The 18,554-nt window shown below is 37.1% G+C and overlaps 1 protein-coding gene across 5 annotated transcripts in view; it reads left to right on the plus strand.

The window, feature by feature from the left end:
- Positions 1–18,554, plus strand: part of Mysm1 (Myb like, SWIRM and MPN domains 1) — a 52,666-nt gene that overhangs the window by 11,239 nt on the left and 22,873 nt on the right. For all 5 annotated transcript variants that reach the window (XM_008836855.3, XM_029565259.1, XM_029565261.1 and 2 more), the window contains 6 exons: positions 1,864–1,962; positions 4,066–4,817; positions 8,559–8,689; positions 10,035–10,138; positions 11,782–11,859; positions 13,818–13,906. In XM_008836855.3, the coding sequence (XP_008835077.1) occupies positions 1,864–1,962; positions 4,066–4,817; positions 8,559–8,689; positions 10,035–10,138; positions 11,782–11,859; positions 13,818–13,906 (1,253 nt within the window). The remainder of the gene's footprint in view (positions 1–1,863; positions 1,963–4,065; positions 4,818–8,558; positions 8,690–10,034; positions 10,139–11,781; positions 11,860–13,817; positions 13,907–18,554) is intronic.

The raw sequence follows: 18,554 nt of genomic DNA on the forward strand, positions 1-18,554 counted from the left end.
TATTTTCCTAGTTAATAGCATGGCATCTGCATATTTTATGATGTTTTAATACATCATAAAGTACATAAACTATCTTGAGGCTTTTAATCTTTCGAGTTGTTTTTTTCCTGTACTGATGATAGTTTTTATGTTGGTATTCATTCTGTTGAAGGATGATCTAATTGACATTTTATTTAGGATTGACAACTTCACTGCTTTGCCCTAAAAATTAAAAGATTAGAAATGCATATATTCACATATGCAAATGGTTTGTGAACCTTAGTTTATCTTTCTGTTTTTACTGTTGGTATCAGTGGTAGTGTTACAGGAACCATTTTTGCATGTTCAGAACTCAAACTTACCTGAAGTCATTGGGTCCCTCTTATTTCTGAGGTAATCAGTTACCTCCTCTTTGTATCTCCTTTGAAGAATGTTTTGTCCGTATATATAAGCAAATATGTATTTGTTTATATAGAAGTAGTAGAAATCTATGTGCATTAAGATATTTTACACTTGGAATGGTTTCCTACGCAAACAAACTTTGAATTATTGGTGTATTCCTATCTTTTTACCCATTGTTGTAGTTCCCTTACAGACAGACTAGATTCTCTGCGCCTTAGGAATGAGGTGATCCTAAGTGCTGAAGGAAGATTGTTTTCCTTCTATTTCTTTGGCATGGGATTATGCCTTTACTCTAGTTTGAAGTTGGTGGGTATTTTCTTTGCTCCTCTTGTTAGCATTACCTTCCATTTTCTTGGTGTCCAAGCCCCTGTTACCAAATGGACACCGTTTATCTAGATCCCTGTCTCCAAAGGTGTTACATGATATGAAGTCATTGGTCTTCATTCTTCAGTAAAAAGAACTGATTCTTCAGAGAGTTAATCCAAGCTAGGTGCTAAGCTTAAGTAATTTATATTGACTGTTTTCTTAGAAGTGCTTTGAGTTTTAAGAAATTACCCATATGAATAACAGAAGTAACTGTGTAAATAGAGGCTTATCATTTGGGTCAGATCTGTGAAGATGTTTTGCTACCATAAGGCATGGTTACCTGGCCTATAGAACTGATCTTGGGGATAGTCTTCTAGATTGTGGCTAGTTTCTTTTGCTTTTCATGATTTTAAGAATTCTTCAAAAATTGGAATCGTTGAGCCACCTTGTGTCTTGTATTGATGAGGATTTGTGTATTAAATGAGATTTAGACTTGACTAAATGTCTTTTGTACATCTAGAATTGTGTCTGTTCTTTTCTGTACTTCAGAACTCTACGGGGCCCCAGGAGGGAAGCATTGATTAAGGTCTGCTTGTCTTGTGGTTCAAGAGTTTTGTTTTTTGGGTTTTTTGTTGTTGTTGTTGTTTGTTTTGTTTTTTGAGACAGGGATGTAGTTCTGGCTGGCCTGGAGCTCACTGTGTAGACCAGGCTGGCCTCAAACTCATAAAGATCTGCTTGCCTCTGCTTCCCAAGTGCTAGGACCAAAGGTGTGTGCCACCTTGCCCAGCACTGTGATTCAGTCTTAAAAGTAATTTCACTGTGATACCCAGTGTACAGTGTCTGCTGTGGGATGCTTAAAAGATACTGTGAAATATAAAATTCAAGTTTTAAAAGTTGCAATTAGTTAGCACATGGTCAGTTGATCCTTTAAGAAAAAGTAGAAAATGTAGCTTATCTATCCCTTTTTGGCCATTGTAAGTCATTTAGTCTATTTTTCAGAACTCCAGATTCAAAGGAGAATATGAGTTTTGATTTTAAGAGCATAGTTAATAGACAGGGCTTCATTTTGTGCTTTAGAAAATAAAGATGTGTCTCCCTTTAGTTGTTTAATGTGGCAGCTGCTTGAAATACTAAGTAAGCTACTCCAAAACAAATTTGTTTCCATTTCGATAACAGGCTAAATTTGGCCGAAGGTGGACCAAAATTGCGACACTAGTTGAAAGTCGCACTGTTTTACAAGTGAAGAGTTATGCCAGACAGTACTTTAAAAATAAGGTAAGCAGAGTACAAATACCCTAACTAATAATAATATTTGGGTAAGTTAGCAGAAATACTCAATGAAGCTATTAAGTAATGTCTGGTTGGTTGGTTGGTTGGTTGGTTGGTTGGTTGGTTGGTTGGTAGGTAGGTAGCATTTCTGGTTTTGGGGTTCTTTGTTTTGGGGGGTATTTTTCTGTTTTCCCTTTTGTTTGTTGGTTTTTTAAAGACAGGATCTTGGGGCTGAAGAGATACCTTAGCAGTTAAGAGCACTGGCTGCTCTTGCAAAGGACCCAGGCTTTGTTCCTAGCACCCACGATGGTGGGTAACAATCTGAAATTCAAGTTCCAGGGGATCTGATACCCTCTTCTGACCTCTGTTGGCATTGCACGACATGGGTGCACCTACCAAATGCAGGCATTACACTCACACATACACAAATACATGTATAAACATATACATATTTCCATAAATATCTAATCACCCCATAAGTAGTTTTATTATTGAGAATTTTTATAGATTTTATATTCATAAAATACTATGTATATGTTTTAACTTTAACATTTTTTATTATATTTATTAGTTTTTGTCTATGTGTGCCAGTGCATGTGTGTGCTAGTCAGAGGGTAACATCCCAGGGCTCAGTTCTCTCCTTTTACCATGTAAGTCCTAGGGATTGAACTCGGGTCATCAGGCTTGGTAGCAAGCACCTTTACCTGCTGAGCCATCTCACTGGCCAGTGTTTTTATCTTTTAACACTTTGGAGCCAGCATGTCTAATTGGTAGACCATGGGTTAAATGGTCCCAGGATGGCCGTGAATGTGACTCAACACATTTCTAGATGACAGAAGTCATGTTGCAATGTCAGTCAATGGGCATCCCTGCTAGAGCATCTCTTTAGTGATTTAAATATTGCTGTTAAATAGGTGCCATGTTACTCCATTTAATTTAATATAGTTAAATAGGACAAAATATTAGTTGTTTATTAGTATCCTATAAAGCAAATAGTATTCCTAAGAGAAGATCTTAAGCAGTTTTTTCTTCCCTCTTGAAAATTATTTTATAAATATTTGCATTATAAAAACTTGTATAAGTTCTTACAGTTTAGGGGCTATAAATGTTAACATGGTTTTTAAATCTGTTTAAGATCAGCAGGATTTTTACAATTGTTAAAAAGAATTATCTGACTTTAATAACATTGGAATGATATAGTTATGATCTAGTTCCTTAATCTTTAAAATAGTTTGTATTGTATTTAGCTGTGTGATTTTGATACTTAGAATTTTTAAGCATGTTTTGTTTGAGCTCTAAGAATGTAATTATATGAAATTTGGAAGTAACTTAAATGTGATTTTTTTTTCTGATGTAAATAAACATACTCCTCAAACTGAAATGTTGGAGCATCACTTATAATCAAAGACTTGTGATGAAACAATTTGTTTTAATATTATAAGACAAGTTGTTTTATAAAACACAATGCAAAATTTCATCTTTTGCCTTCTCCTCTGTATTTTTAAAACAGGGTCTCTCTTTGTAACCCCTGCTGGTATTGGACTTGCCATCCTTCTGCCTCAGTCTCCTGAATAGTGGGGATTACTGGTGTGCACCACCATGCTCATAACTTTTTGCTTTCATTTTTAAGATTCAAAATAAGGGACTGCAAGTATATAGGAAGGCTAAAGGCTACTTCAGGCTCTATGGCCCCATATCTTTTTCTCTTCCTCTCTCTTTTTGTTTTCTACATAGTAAACCTGTTAACCTCAAGTACATGATCCTGAAGCTTTGTTGTGATCAAGGATCTATAAATACTATGCTACTGAAAGCTTTCATAGCCCTTAAAATAACTGTCTGTATATGGAATTATTATTTGCTTAATACAGGTCACTAGATCATGAGTGAATCATATTTATAGAAATTTTAAGTGGTAGTCTTTTATAATTAAAGAGCAGTTATAACCCCACAAAAGAAAAGCCAGGAAGGTTCATTGGCCATTAACATGTTCTTAGTTTAAAAATATTTTATCTGATTTTTTTTTTGTATCAAGTGATTAAACTTTAAAATCTGAGTGTTATACAGGTGTTATTTGGGATTGTTGTTTTTTGTGTGTGTTGTTTTGATAAGGTAAAGCAGTGTGTGGAGAAAGAAGTACCCAAGAAGAGCAGCAATAATCTTCAGGTTAAAAATAAAGATGAAGGGACGAAGGCATGGACATCGTGTTTAAGGGGACTTGCTGATCCCAACTTGAATGCAGTAAAAATCGAGAAGTTATCTGATGATGAGGAAGTAGACATCACAGACGAGGTGGATGAGCTGCCTTCTCAAACACCACAGAACAATTCTAGCAGTCTTCTCCCTTTAGACATCCCTAATAGTCAGGTGCATAAAACCAACCAGGGAGAAGCCATAGACCCAGAAGGACCCATTGCTAAATCTTACAGGAAGGATCTTCAGAATGTAAATCAAGGTGAAACTGAAGCACTTCCAAGCTCCAAAATTACATTAAAGACTGAAAAACAAAGCAATAGTGGTAAAAACTCAGATGAATTAAATGATGAGAAATATGATAAACCCGTTGAAAATTGTGATGGGGTAGGTGGAAATGAAATAACAGATGATGCAAGGCATTGGCCTTCTCCAGAGCCATGTGAGATTCAGGGTTTAAGTGGAAATGAAAAGCTTTTGCATTCTTCTTGCCAATTGGTGGAGGAAAATCATGAGGAAGAAGAGCTTAAGCCACCAGAACAGGAAGTGGAGATAGATAGAAATATCATTCAAGAAGAAGAAAAGCAAGCAATTCCTGAGTTTTTTGAGGGGCGCCAAGCTAAAACACCAGAACGCTACTTGAAAATTAGAAACTACATTTTGGATCAGTGGTAAGAATTACATTTTTATATGCTATTTTAAAAAATTTATGCTCTGAAGTATCTTATTGTAGAATTTAGAATTTTGCTAGAGAGCTTTTTGCATGTATTTTTTCAGTAGTGAAGTTTTAAGATTTCTCATAATGAAACTTCCTAAAAAGCTTTGGTAAGCATGGTCATCTATTGCTATCATAACATCTCTGTAGTTTGTGAGGGACCGATCATTGCTTTAGGGATCAGTTTCTTGGGGGCAGTGTTGAGAATATAAATATAGAACACCACTGTACTAGGAAAGGAAAGAATTTCTAGGTTTATCATGTATTTGAATATAAACAAGGAAAAATTCAGAGACAGGAATAGTGCCATTGGGTGGCTAGATTGCAGAAACTATTCTCTGAAATAGCTCTTAAAAGCTTTCAAATTTGAGCATGGATGGAGCATGATGTACTAATAGTTCCTTCGCCCATCTTTATCAGAATACAAGAATATTCTATTTGAAGTTAACCTTCTAAATTGCTAGTATATTTTCCTTCAATTACCTAAACAAAATTACTTCCTACCTTTATTAGCCTGAATACTCTGAAAGTAACTTGAATTTTTCCTAGTAGCTTATTAAGCCACCACTGACCATTCATCGTTGCTATTAGCGCTTTAGGGATTCATGGGCGTGGGTTTAGTGTTGTCCCTTATTTTCCTCATCTATCAAGGAGCTTACTGTCTGATTGTAGTAGTGTTCTGCTAGGACCTAGAAGTGCTTCAGAAGGAACACAGATAACTTATTAAATGAGCAATCCTCATCTCACTCATAATACCAGCTTACTTGGCTTTAAAGACAGCCATATTCTAAAGGAAGCTCCTGTTTTATCTCATGGGCATCTTACACTGATGAAATCACTGAAAACCTTCTGGCTAAGAATGTCAGTAAAAAATACTTACAAGAAAAAAACTGCCATTTATTTAGTGCTCTCCTCTGTTGTCTCATTGAGTCTTCATAACAATCCTGTGAAACAGGCAATTGGGATCATTTCTGTTTGAAAGAGATTAGCAAAATTCTCAGATCAGGAGAGGCTTAGGCTACTATTCTTTGGTCAGTCAGCCAGCAACTGACCCATGAAAGATACCAGTCCAGCTTACCCCTTCTGTTGCTCCACATTGCCTAGTTGACACTATGTTTTAAAGGCTAATTAAATTAGATCTTTGATAGCTAGTTTTGATTTTGAAAATAGAAGGATAGGTAGCCAAAATTTGAAGGACTTCAAAAACAATGACTACCTCAGAAATGTCTAGATGACTAGTGTATACTTACTGTTACTTTATACAAATTTTATTTGTTACTTTGAATTTTGGATTCTAAATGAGGCAGGATAATTTATTTAGGTAGTGTAAATTATATGGCAATAGTTGGCTAAGTCATTTACCTTAGTATATGAAACTTGTTTGGTATTGCTGTTTAAATATGATGACTTAATAGGAAAATGTGAAAGCAAAAAAAATTTTAAAAATATTTTATCATTTTTATTTTATGTGAATGAGTATATTACACGCATGTCATGAAGTGCCCATGGAGGCCAGACTGGAGTTAGGGACGGTTAGCCACCATGCAATGTTGGGAATGGAACCCCAGGTCCTCTGCAAGAGAAAAATATATTCAGAACTAGACAAGAGACTGCAGGTGATGCTTAAAGGAAAAAGTTCTTAGAAGAGTTACAGTTTTTAAAAACAAAGAGGCCTGTTAGATTTGTTTATATATAAAAGGTCCAGTCCATGAAAGCAGGCACAATTGGTTTTACTTAGGGGGATATTTTTATTAAAGTATGAACTAGTACCATCATTAATTCCTACTACATGCTATGCATTATATATCATCTCCAATCCTCTTGACAATCTTTACAAATGAAAAAAAGTGAGGATAAGGAACTGGTTGCAGGTCACACTAAGTAAAGGTAACTTCAGATTCTGCATTGATTCAATGTTTAAACAGTTGTAACTCAGGGCCTTAACTGCCCTGCCTTGTATCTTCTTTCCCTTTAAATCTTACAGGCTTGGCTCTTTGTTTCGTTCAAGTCTGCTCAAGAGAAAGTGAGAGTTCTGTGCCATGCTCCTCCTGGTTCTAGAACCCTGTGTATATGTTTGTCATGAAATTAATTACCACTGAAGGTGCTACAGTCTTGTGACTTCTCTCCTGTTGTAGTCCCTTAAGAATGCAAGCTACAGGAAGGCAGAGTTGTGTCTGTGTAGTTCCTTCTTAAATGCCTCCCTGAAGACAATGCTTAGACTATGGAAGGTATTCTGTTTGTTAGGGGAAGAAGGTTGCATGTAGGAGCTGTCAGTCTTTGATGAGCAGAAATACTTAAAATTCAAGCTATGAGCTAGGTTTTGAGTTCTGTGTAAAGCCTTTGGTTTGAGTAATCTTTAGATGAACCTGGTTTTCAGGCTCTTGTAATTTTTTAGTAGCTGTGCTCTTTATACTTATTTGTACAGCTTGTTTCCTTTTCTTTCGAGAAACGTTCTAAACTTTTCTGTGGAAGTTCTGATGTTTACCTACATCACAATTACTTTTTACCTTCTCTGGACTTCACAGAATCTATGAATCTAAATTTTGTCTGTTAGAGAAACCTTCCCTAAACATCCTGTCTAAAATAGTCTGTCAATTTGTTACATTCTGTCCCTTAGGCTTCTTCTTTTTAGCATTGTCGTTATTTGACCTTGTAATATATGTTATTTATTGATGTATTGATGGTCTCTGTTGGAACTTAAGGTCTTTGAAGTTGGAACTTTGTGTTGTTCACCTCTCTGTCCCTTGTTCCTAGAACGGTGCCTGGGACATGGGTCACAGATACAGGATCAAATGTAAATAAGTGGTTTCTGTGCTGTAACTTAGCACCTGGGTGTGTACCTGAACCCCACTCTTCCCATTCCTCAAGTCAGTTCTGCAGTCTTTCTCACCAGCTTGTCTGCTCCCTTCTAAGATGGGATTGATAGAATCTGCCTCCTAGAATTACTGTAAAGGTTAAGGGTGTGTAACTCACAATACCGCATCTGGCCTAATCAGGATTTGATTTCTACTATTACTAAGTTCTCTATTACTGTTAAGTTTTATATTGTACTTTCTAGCATAGTATATTAAGCAAATACTGGTTTTATTATGTGAACCTTCTGTTCTTTGGAGTTTCTTGATTACTTTGAAATCCCCTAAAATATCTATTTCTGTTTTCCTTCGAGAGTAAGTGCTTAAAGTTAAAAATGAATATAAAATTCTTAAATATTTTTGAGATAGCTAATAATTAACAGCATTGGCAAAGTTGGGAAAGTCTTGGAGCTGAGAGTTTAACTCAGTGTTGGAACACTTACTTGCTTCATTTCCACAAAGCCTGTGCATTTCCCATTACTACAAGAAAAAAAAAAAGGAAAAGGTCTTAGTTATTAAATCTTTTCAGTTACCAAGGTGCTCTTTTTATTCAAAGATTTAGACTTGAATTTGGATCTGTACAAAAATGAGCTTCTAATTTCAAGGTTTGGGGACAGAATACTTGTAAAATTCATACTATATAGGTACTTGTAAGTTGTTGCATCGTACAAAGATATTTTGCTTGGAAAGAAAAAGGGACACAGGATTTATTTATTCATTACACATTTAGACATTGAGAGAAAGTAAATTTTAAATATATTTCATACATTAAAAGTTTTCCCCAGAAATTCTTTTTTAAATGTTTTTATTCATCCAAAGTAATTGTACTTCCATCTTTCAATTAGGGAAATATGCAAACCGAAATACTTAAATAAGACCTCAGTACGTCCTGGCCTGAAGAACTGTGGGGATGTTAATTGTATTGGACGGATTCATACATACCTCGAATTGATAGGAGCAATCAATTTTGGATGTGGTAAAAATAAAAACCCAACAACACCTTTTACTTGACTTTTTTTTTAATCCTTATAGCACCCATTAATTTCTGTGGTGGTTTGAATTCAATTAGATTAATGTATATGGAATTCAGAGAGCTATTGTAATGTTATAGAATAGGTATATTACTGAAGTTTTGCTGTGAAATGAATTTTTGTAATTAAATTGTATCCCTTTGAAGATGTATTTTTAAAGGAAAAATATTTACATGATAGAAGTAATTTAACAAAATAGTTTCTTTGTCAAGTAAAGTAAATAATTCTCTGAGAAGTCTAAGAATAGCATTTTTACTTTACAGATGCAGGTTGAAGCCAGCAAGGCACTTTTAAAAGTTCAAAAATGAGGAGCCTTTCTATGCACAAAATCTGATATTTGAAATGCTTGTTCCCACATATTTGAATAAGGGTTACTTACCTTATACTCTATTCCATCTAGAGATGCTTTCTAGCAAAGAGTCAATAAAGGAAATAACCTATGAACCTCTACACTTAAATATAATAAAAGCAAAAAAACTATTTTAGTGAGACTGGTAAGATGGCTCAGTGGGCAGAGGCACTTGTGACTGAGGCCTAAGTTCAGTCACAGAACCCACTTGGTAGAAGGAGAGAACCCATTCTGGCAAGTTGTCCTCTGACTTAGACATGCATACACATACACGTTTTGTTTTTTTTTAATTAATGGAAGAAAGTCTATTATTCTTGAGTTTTCTGAACCCAGAGTTGCTAAATCTGTGTATGTCCAAATGAATTCTACCCTTTTATTGACCTAATGTGATAGAAGCTCTGTGAAAGCTGTTAGCCATGGATGCAGGTAGTGGTAAGGTAAGCAGAACCTTACCGTTCCTGGTTTAAGAAGTGAATGCTGTTTCTTGATCCATTACAATGAGACAACTAACCAGAACGCTTCTGACAGATCATTTAATTTTTGTGATTTGCGAGAATGTACAGTCTACCTTAAGATTGTTCTTGTCAGTGGCTTGGTGTGCCCAAAGCCCTGTGTGGAGATAAGCTTTTAGGGAAACTTAAGACTTTTAGCTTTCTTAGCCACTAAGAGAAATGAAATCATATTTTCTATACTAGACTACCAAAGTCAACAAAGTGGGCTTAGCACTCATTTATTCAGAAGTCATACAAATTGGCCCATGTCTTAAATAATTTCATTTATTGAAATGTCCTTTTAATAATAACATTACCACATATGAGAGCTACTAAATAGCAACACATCAAGTGTATAATTGTGGGACGAGAAACTTTGGAGTCAGTGTAGATGCCTGTCTATTTAACAATTCAAAAAATAATTGTTTTATCTTTCCTGAATTCCAATAGAACAAGCAGTATATAATAGGCCACAGCCAGTTGATAAAGTCCGAATCAGAGACAGAAAAGATGCAGTAGAAGCGTACCAACTTGCTCAGCGCCTGCAGTCAATGGTAAGCAACCATTTTTCTCTAATGATTTTGTTACTCTCTCTCTCTCAAACAGTAAAGAGAAGTAGGATACTTTACTAAATAAATGGTCATTCAGTAGAACATGCTTTTTCTTGTATTTCATCTTGGCCATTTAATTTTCTGGCTCATATTTCATATTGGTATATAAAACAAAAAAGCAAGCTAGAAAACGCTTCAGACTGACTGGCAAAGTATGCAGAAACATTTTGTTTTGCTTTGTTTTGTTTTGGATTTGGGGTTATTTTTTACTTTTTAAAAATTTACTTGTATTTTATGTGTATGAGTGTTATGCCTGGTATGTAAGTGAACCCATGTCATGTAATGCCTGCAGAGGTCAGAAGAGGGCATTGGATCATCTGGAACTGGAGTTACGGACAGTTGTTAACCGCCATGTGGGTTCTGGGATTCGAACCCAGATCCTCTGCAAGAGCAACTAGTGCTCTTAACCGCAAAGTCATCACTCCAGCCCCACAGAAACGTATTATTAAATGATCTTGGGCTGCTTGGTTATGATTTATAAACCCAATGTGTCCTATAAAACCACACGGTTCGCTTTCGTTTTTGTTATTTTGTTGTCTCCTAAGTATTATTAACCTAAGAATCAGCTTTTTGGAATAACTAGCCTTTAGTTTTAGGTGTTAGTTGTAAGATATTTTAAAATCTGTGTCTTTAAAAACAGTTACCCAGCAAGTTTCCTATAAGGCAAAGTAATATATGACCTTGTTGCTTTATGCGTAGGTTAAATTGGTAGTAGATAAATTGGAAAAAAGTATTATTGATGCAATAGGTGTTTTTTCAGAATATTGTATCTGTGAACAATTTCTACTTGGATTTGCCGTTTTAAGAAAGACTCTTCAAATGGTTCCTGTGGATGGTACACATTATACACTCATGCCCTTTGGCAGCTGATCTGTTTTAAACACTTTAGTACTATAATTTTTCACTGTCTGTATCAACTTGACAATACCGTATCTAAAGCTGGCTTCTATTTTCAGTATTTCATCTCGTGCTGTGTATTTTTGTAAAGTTTCTGCCTCGGATGGTTGAAACAGCAAGGCCATTTTGTTGGTGTTTTTTTTCTGTTCATAACAGCATTTTTGTCCTGGTGTTTTAGCTCCTAAGTGGTGAAAGGAAAGAAAAAATTGAAGAAGAAATGCAAGTAAAATGCAGAAAATTATCACTGATTTTTATTTGTTTATTTTTGGTCTTTTTTAAGGCAGGGTCTCCCTGTAGCCCAGCTGGCCTGGAACCCACTATGTAGATCAGGCTGGCCTTGAATTCACAGGACTCCATCTGCCTCTGCCTCCTTAGTGCTGGGATTAAAGGCGTGCACCACCATGCCCAGCTCACTCATACACTTTTTAAGCAGTGCTCTGGTGTTACCACCAAACCCATACCTTGACACTTGATGTTAGTTTTCATATGCCAGCAGCAGTATATTTCTAAATAGAGCACTAATAATTGCACATATATTGATAGAATAAAGTTTAGTGAGGATGATCAGAGATTATATTACTTAAGTAGACAGTTTTAGATAATTACTCTTTTGGTTTTGTGTGTTACTGTGTTATGGATTTTGCCAGGTTAATTTTGTTATCTTTTGCATTGTCTTATTCTCATGGCAGCGCACAAGGAGACGAAGGGTCCGGGACCCCTGGGGAAACTGGTGTGATGCAAAGGACTTAGAGGGACAGACATTTGAGGTAATTTTGGCCTTACTGATGGCTTGTCCATGAAAACTGTTTGTCTCATGTATGTTGCACTGATTTTATATGATAATGTGTGTGTTCACTCCCATGTTAGTTTATTGAAAAGTTAGTAATAAACAACAAACTGTAAGGCATTCATGATACAAATAACTAGGAATTTGACTTGTGTTCAGACATTTGATTGCTCTCTATCTACATTGTTGTCTCTAACTGAAAAATAAATGCCAAGCTAAGCAGTTGGAACACCCAGTTCATTTCATTAAATGATGTTCCTATTGAATGGTACTCTGATACAACAATTTAATATTGCTCTAAACATTAAGCACATTGAATTACAAATATTGAAGTGTTATTTCTACTAATAAAATGTAAGATCTGAGTACCAGACATGGTGGCATACGCCTTTTATCCCAATACTCAGAGGCAGAGGCAGGTGGATCTCTGTGAGATCCAGGCCAGCCTGGTCTACATAATGAGTTCCAGGCCAGCTGGGGCTATAGGGAGACCTTGTCTCAAAAAAACAACAACAACAAAAAGTAGGATCCTGAAAAGAAACATGGGCAATGAATGCTGTATGTATATACACACATGCACACACACGTTCAAATATATAATTTGTTGTAGATAACTACTGTTGTAGAATGGAAAGAAGATCTGTATGTTTTTATTAGTTTTGTTACCTTGCATAGCCACTAGACTTCACAGCATCTCAAGTTTTAGTTGTTGAAGTGTGGACAATACCTCTCTGACAGGATTTCTGTAAGAAATGAGATGAAGTAGGAGGGTCCTGCTAGTATATATTCATTGAGGCTGTATGTATAAGGTACTCAATAAATGTTACCTATCTCGTGTCCCTCTTCATTTCCTGTCCCTGATCTCACATGGTGGGTATATTAATAAATAATTCATGACTCTTTCCTATAACGTTAGTCTAAGAATATAAGGTCCTCCCTCCCAAAGAGTGTGATGGGGAAGATTTCACAAAAGATAAGGTGCTTGAACTAAAGTATCAGGAGAGGAATAGTGTCAAAATATAGATGAAAGCATTCCAGGCTGAGGCAGTTGGAGGAACATAGTGATATTCTGGGAAAACGCATAGCTTGTCTCCACTAGATAAGGCTGCTAGTAGAAATGAATGACTAGAGTTTGACATGAACTCACACAGCTTCCGTGTTCCGTGATGCTGTTGTCACTATGATTGTTGCCATTTCAAAAATGAGGACACTGAAGTGTGAAAGCTTTGGAGCCCGTCTGTGGTCAAGCCAGACATTCTAGCTGCAGAGTCTGTTGGATCCCTACTTCTGTGGTGTTGGAGATCAAGCCCAGGGCCTCACGCATGCTAGGCAAAGTGCTGTACCACTGAACTGTACCCTCAACCCCTGGAATCTGTGGGGTTTTTTGTTTAATATTTTATTATTTTTATATTTTTATACGTATGCATGTATTGCCTGTATGTAGGTAAGTGCATCCGTGTCTGCAATGCCTGCAGAGGTCAGAAGAGACTGTCGGATCCCCTGGAACTGGAGTTACAGACAGTTGTTAGATTCCATGTGGGTGCTGGGATACAAACCCAGGTCTTCTGTAAGAACAGTTAGTGTTCTTAACCGCTGAGCCCTCTCTCTAGCCCTGGAATCTGTGTTCTTATTACACTGTGATGTCTTGGTGGTGAAAGAAAATCCAGTCCAGTAGGCTTTGGGAACCTTAATGAATGACCCAGTGATTGAAATAGGGAAGTGAAGAGAAGGAACAATTTTTCATTTTGAAATGGCTATGTACTCTGCCATAATTTTTTAAGATACTGCCTAGTATTCACTAACAGCAAAAAAGCCATCTATGTTAATGTAGTCTTGTCTTGTTCTCACATGCCTTTAAATCTTATTTTAAAGAACTATTTTTTTCATGCTGCCTCTAATAGATGATGAACCCTTTAATTATCTGTTGTTTTGTTTTAGCATCTGTCTGCTGAGGAGTTGGCAAAGAGAAGGGAAGAGGAAAAATGCAGGCCTGCCAAATCTTCAAAAGTGTCAAAACTACCAAAAAGGTAGGGTTACCTTACATAAATGGATGTTTTTTTTTAAGACAGGGTTTCACTGTGTAACCCTAGGTGGTCTGGAACTCAACAGAGATCCACTTGCTTCTGCCTCTGGGGTGCTGGGATTAAATGTGTGCATAGCCACACCTGGCATAAATACAGTTTTTAAACTTATCACACATGGTTAGAAAATAAATGAGAAAACGATCTATAGTTCCATTAGACAGTTCATATATGATGTATCATTTAAATTTTTAAAGAATTTTAAAAGTTTTTTTTTCTTGCCAGGTGTTGTAGCACATGCCTTTAATCCCAGCACTCTGGAGGCAGAGGCAAGTGGATCTCTATGAGTTTGAGGCCAAACTGGTCTACATAGTGAGTTCCAGGCCAGCTGGGGCTACAAGGAGACCCTGTCTCAAAAAAAAAAAAAATTTTTTTTTAATTGTTTAGTTTCTTGTGTGTGTATGTGTGATGTACATGTATAGATGTTTCTGCATGTGTGTGTGTATGTGTTAATGTGTGTGTAGGTGAGGCCTGAGGTTGATGTTAGGAATCATCCTTGATTGCTCATCTCCCTTATTTATTGAGGCACTGTCTCTCAATTAAACCCAGAGCTTGCCAGTGTGGCTAGTCTCGGTGGCCAGCCTGCTTTGGGGATGTCCTTTCGCCACCCTCTTGGCCTGCCACGCCCACCCAGCATTTGCATGGGTTTCTGGGGGTCTGAACTCAGTTCCTCATGCTTGTGCAGCTAGTGTTTAACCACTGAGTTATCTCTCCCCCGTAGAGAAAATACTGATGATATTAATTTCACTAATTATTAGTTTGGGAAACTTCAAATCAAAGTTTTAAAGTTCTGGTTCAGTGAGCATGGGATCCAATGCTAGGGTTACCTGTGAATGATAGTGAGTCATTCAACTATAGACATTATGGACAGGCAAGTAACCTCTTGAAATGACTGGTTCTATTTTTTTTTTTTTTGACTGATTATTTACAAGTTCTTGTAGAATTTATTATTTTTTGGGTTGTTTTGTTTTGTGTGTATGAATATTTTCTGTGCATTTATGTAAGTGTATCATATGCATACTATGTCCATGGAGGCCAGAAGAGAGCATTTGATCCCCCTGAAACTGTAGTTACAGATGGTTGTTAGCCAGCATGTGGGTGCTGGGAACAGAATCTGGGTCCTCTGTATGAGCAACCAGTGCTCTTAACCACTGACCCATCTCTCCAGCCCCAAGTTTGTTGTTTTTAATGTATTCATAATAAACTGAAATTTTTAATTTGTAAAATTATGAGTAAGTTGAATTCCTTGATTCTCTAGGCATCTTACTTCCTAATCTCATAGCTGCCCCATTGTGTAGATTAGAGCTTAACATTTCCTTTTTTAAACAAGATATTGAGGAATGCCACTAGATCATTTGCTTAGCAGTTAGATTTCCTTGGGTAGTCCTTAGGTCCTCATTTATAAATTAAAGTGGCTAGTGTTGTTAGCTGTGTTTTGAGCCCTTGGTTTATGTGAACTCAATTCCCATAACAGTCCTTTGCAGTGTTAATATCACTCCCTTTTTACTGATGAGAAAACTGAGGCAGATACCATGTAAGTAAGCCCCAGGCAAAAAGGCCAAAGAATCTAGTCCTGGTACCTGGTAACATAACTCCTCACATCACCTGCTATCTTCCCCAGAAGGAAACCTAACTCAGACGGTTGTGGAAATGGATTGTGTAAAAAACAAGTCATGTATAAGCCCAGGCTCCTTTCAGTATCCAGACATTTGATTTTTCTGAATCTGTAAATGAGACTTACGTTTATCGTGATTTTTCTTTTTTAAAAAATAAATAATTTATTGAGAATTTCATACATGCATATAAGGTGTTTTGATCAACTCCATGCCCACTCCCTCCCCTCCCACTCCCATATCACCCTATCACTTTTTTCTGATAACTTCATGTATTCTTTCTTCTTCTTTGATTTGTTTATTTTTATGGGGCTTTTGGCTATTCTTAACATTCCCCCCTAATTGCCTAGCCAATTCCTACCTCCTATTCTTATCACACCATCCTCTAAAGAGGTTACCCAAACTGCCAATAAGAATAGGACACAGACCACTCTGGCTTCTTCCATGTTGAACAGGGCTGCAGGGTGAGGCAATTGGAGTACCCCTTCAGTGGGTCTATCTAAAAGACTCCCAAATTGCATAACACTTATCTCTAGGGGGAAAAGAAAGTCCTTGAGTCGTGAATAGGAGATGTGAAGGAGAAGTAAAGGCAAGAGTAATTAGCATTACAAGTTCTAGACAGAGAACTAGAAAAAAGTCAGAACACGGCAATTTTCAAATGTTCATATGAGAGTCCATTGGAATTTCTTGACAAGGGCTTCCAAAAGCATCCCTCTATTTGGTTCCTCCTCATTTTTCTTTTGTCTTCCAAGGCTGGACTCTAGAGTGATGGATTCAAGATTTGCTTTCAGGTATTTTGATAGCTATTGGAGTGGTTAGAATCAGTGTCAGTTCCCTCTCAAAGGCTTTTAGATAGGGGGAGAAAACAAATTTACCCATCATTTTAGAACAGTAACTGGTTGTCTCCCTTAGCTACGGGTGAGCACTACAGTATTGGAGACCAAGATTTGAAGTCTTACATCTGAGCAGCACTTTCTGGTTAGGAACAAAATCATCAATGAGAAATAATTGTCTAAAAACTTTTGGATGTTTAAGACCATACAGTTGTTCCAAATAAATAATTTATTTTTACACTTAAGGTCATTTGAGGGTCTGTTCCTCCAGTTACATGGGCTGGGGAGGAGACCCTGGCTCCTTTCTTTTACCAGTTCCAACTATGTGAAGATAAGTCTTACTGTGATTTTTCAGTCATTCTAGCAAGTCAGGAATCTTTTAAGTACTTTCCTCATTTTAGTACTTTGAGCATTGATTCATCAACATTGCAGTAAGCTTGCTTTTTCGGTTAATCACCAAATAAAACGTTCAACTGGAATTAACCTCAACATCATTGTTCTATCAGCTAATAGACATTAGCACAGTTGTACCATATATCTTTGTCTTACTTAGAAGCAAAACTCTTGTATATATTGCTTAAAATTCAGACTTCCTAACCATTAGACAACCAGGGAAGAGGCATTAAAATTCAGATTTTAAAATTTTTTAATGGATTTTCATGTGACTGGAGAGATGGCTCTGCAATTAGGAGCAATTGCTGTTCTTCTAGAGGACCCAAATTCACTTTCCCGCACCCATGTCTCATGGTTTACGAAAGCCTTTAATTCCATCTTCAAGGAATCTCATACCATCTTCTGACCTTCACGGGCACTCATGTGCATTTACCACACACAGACACATATGCATACACATAGTTAAAAATAAAAATAAATCTTGGGGGCTGGAGAAATGACTCAGTAGTTAAGAGCACTGGCAGCACCCATATGACATCTAACAACTATCAGTAACTCCAGTTCCAGGAGATTCAATGTCCTCTTTTGGCCTTACATACATGCAGGAAAAAAAAAAGAAAGAAAAGAAATCGATAAGATGACCTTAAAAAAGAAGTAAAATAAAATGGAGTCTTTCGGTAGTCTGCTAGTTTCTAGCAGATAATTCCCACCAAAATATCTGTAAGGTTTATTGTGACTTTCTCAAACGCATTAATGTTAGCTACCTCTTCCTTTGGTAAAGGCTCACAAATCAGCTTTTCTAGGATTTTACCAGTATTCAGCATCTAATCCCTCTGTTTCTGATGTCTACTTTTTCATTGTTTTGTCCCGGTAATTGTCTCTGTAGCTCTCTGGTCACTGCCATTTTCAGCAGTCCTTCAGGAACATGAACGCCTTCACATGTGCTTGTTCAGTGCTTGGGACTGGCTGGTCTTCATAGTCAGTTCTCCTGTCAGTTTCTTCACCTGTCCTAACCTTAGGTTTGTTGTTGGGGGCTGGGGGGCTGTTTTGAGACAGTGTCTGATGTATCCTAGGCTGACCTCAAACTGACTATGTTATGTAGCTGAGAAACCTTGAAATCCTTCCTTACTGATCCTCCTGCCTCTACCTTCCAAGTGCTTAGATTATAAGCATGCACCATCACACCTACCTTTTTATTCAGTTAATTTAAAGATTTTCTTTATTGAACAAGTTTTTTGGTTTTTTTTTTTTCAGTGTGTGTGTCTTTTTGAAGCAGGGTCTCCCTGTAGCCTCAGCCGGGTCTCCCTATAGCCTCAGCCGTCCTGGAACACACTATATAGACCAGGCTGGCCTTGAACTCACAGAGATCCGCCTGCCTCTGCTTCCCAAGTGCTAGGACTACAGGCGTGTGCCACCACCCCCAGCTGAACAAGTATTTTTTAAATGCCCAGTGTTTTAGGTCCTGGGGTACAATTTTATGTAAGACAAAGTACCTCACAGTCTCTTTTATTAAATGCAAATTGGGCATCCTACTCTTTTCCAGTTGTCTTAGTAAGAACATGTTTCTGTTTGCTTTTCTTTCTATAAACATAACCTTATATTTGGGCTGGGCGTGGTGGCACACGCCTTTAATCCCAGCACTCGGGAGGCAGAGGCAGGAGGATCTCTGTGAGTTCAAGGCCAGCCTAGTCTACATAGTGAGTTCCAGGACAGCTGGAGCTACAGGGAGACCCTGTCTCAAAAAGACCAAAAAAA

This window comes from Nannospalax galili, unplaced genomic scaffold, assembly GCF_000622305.1.
Source record: "Nannospalax galili isolate Female #2095 unplaced genomic scaffold, S.galili_v1.0 scaffold718, whole genome shotgun sequence".
Lineage (NCBI taxonomy): Eukaryota > Metazoa > Chordata > Mammalia > Rodentia > Spalacidae > Nannospalax > Nannospalax galili.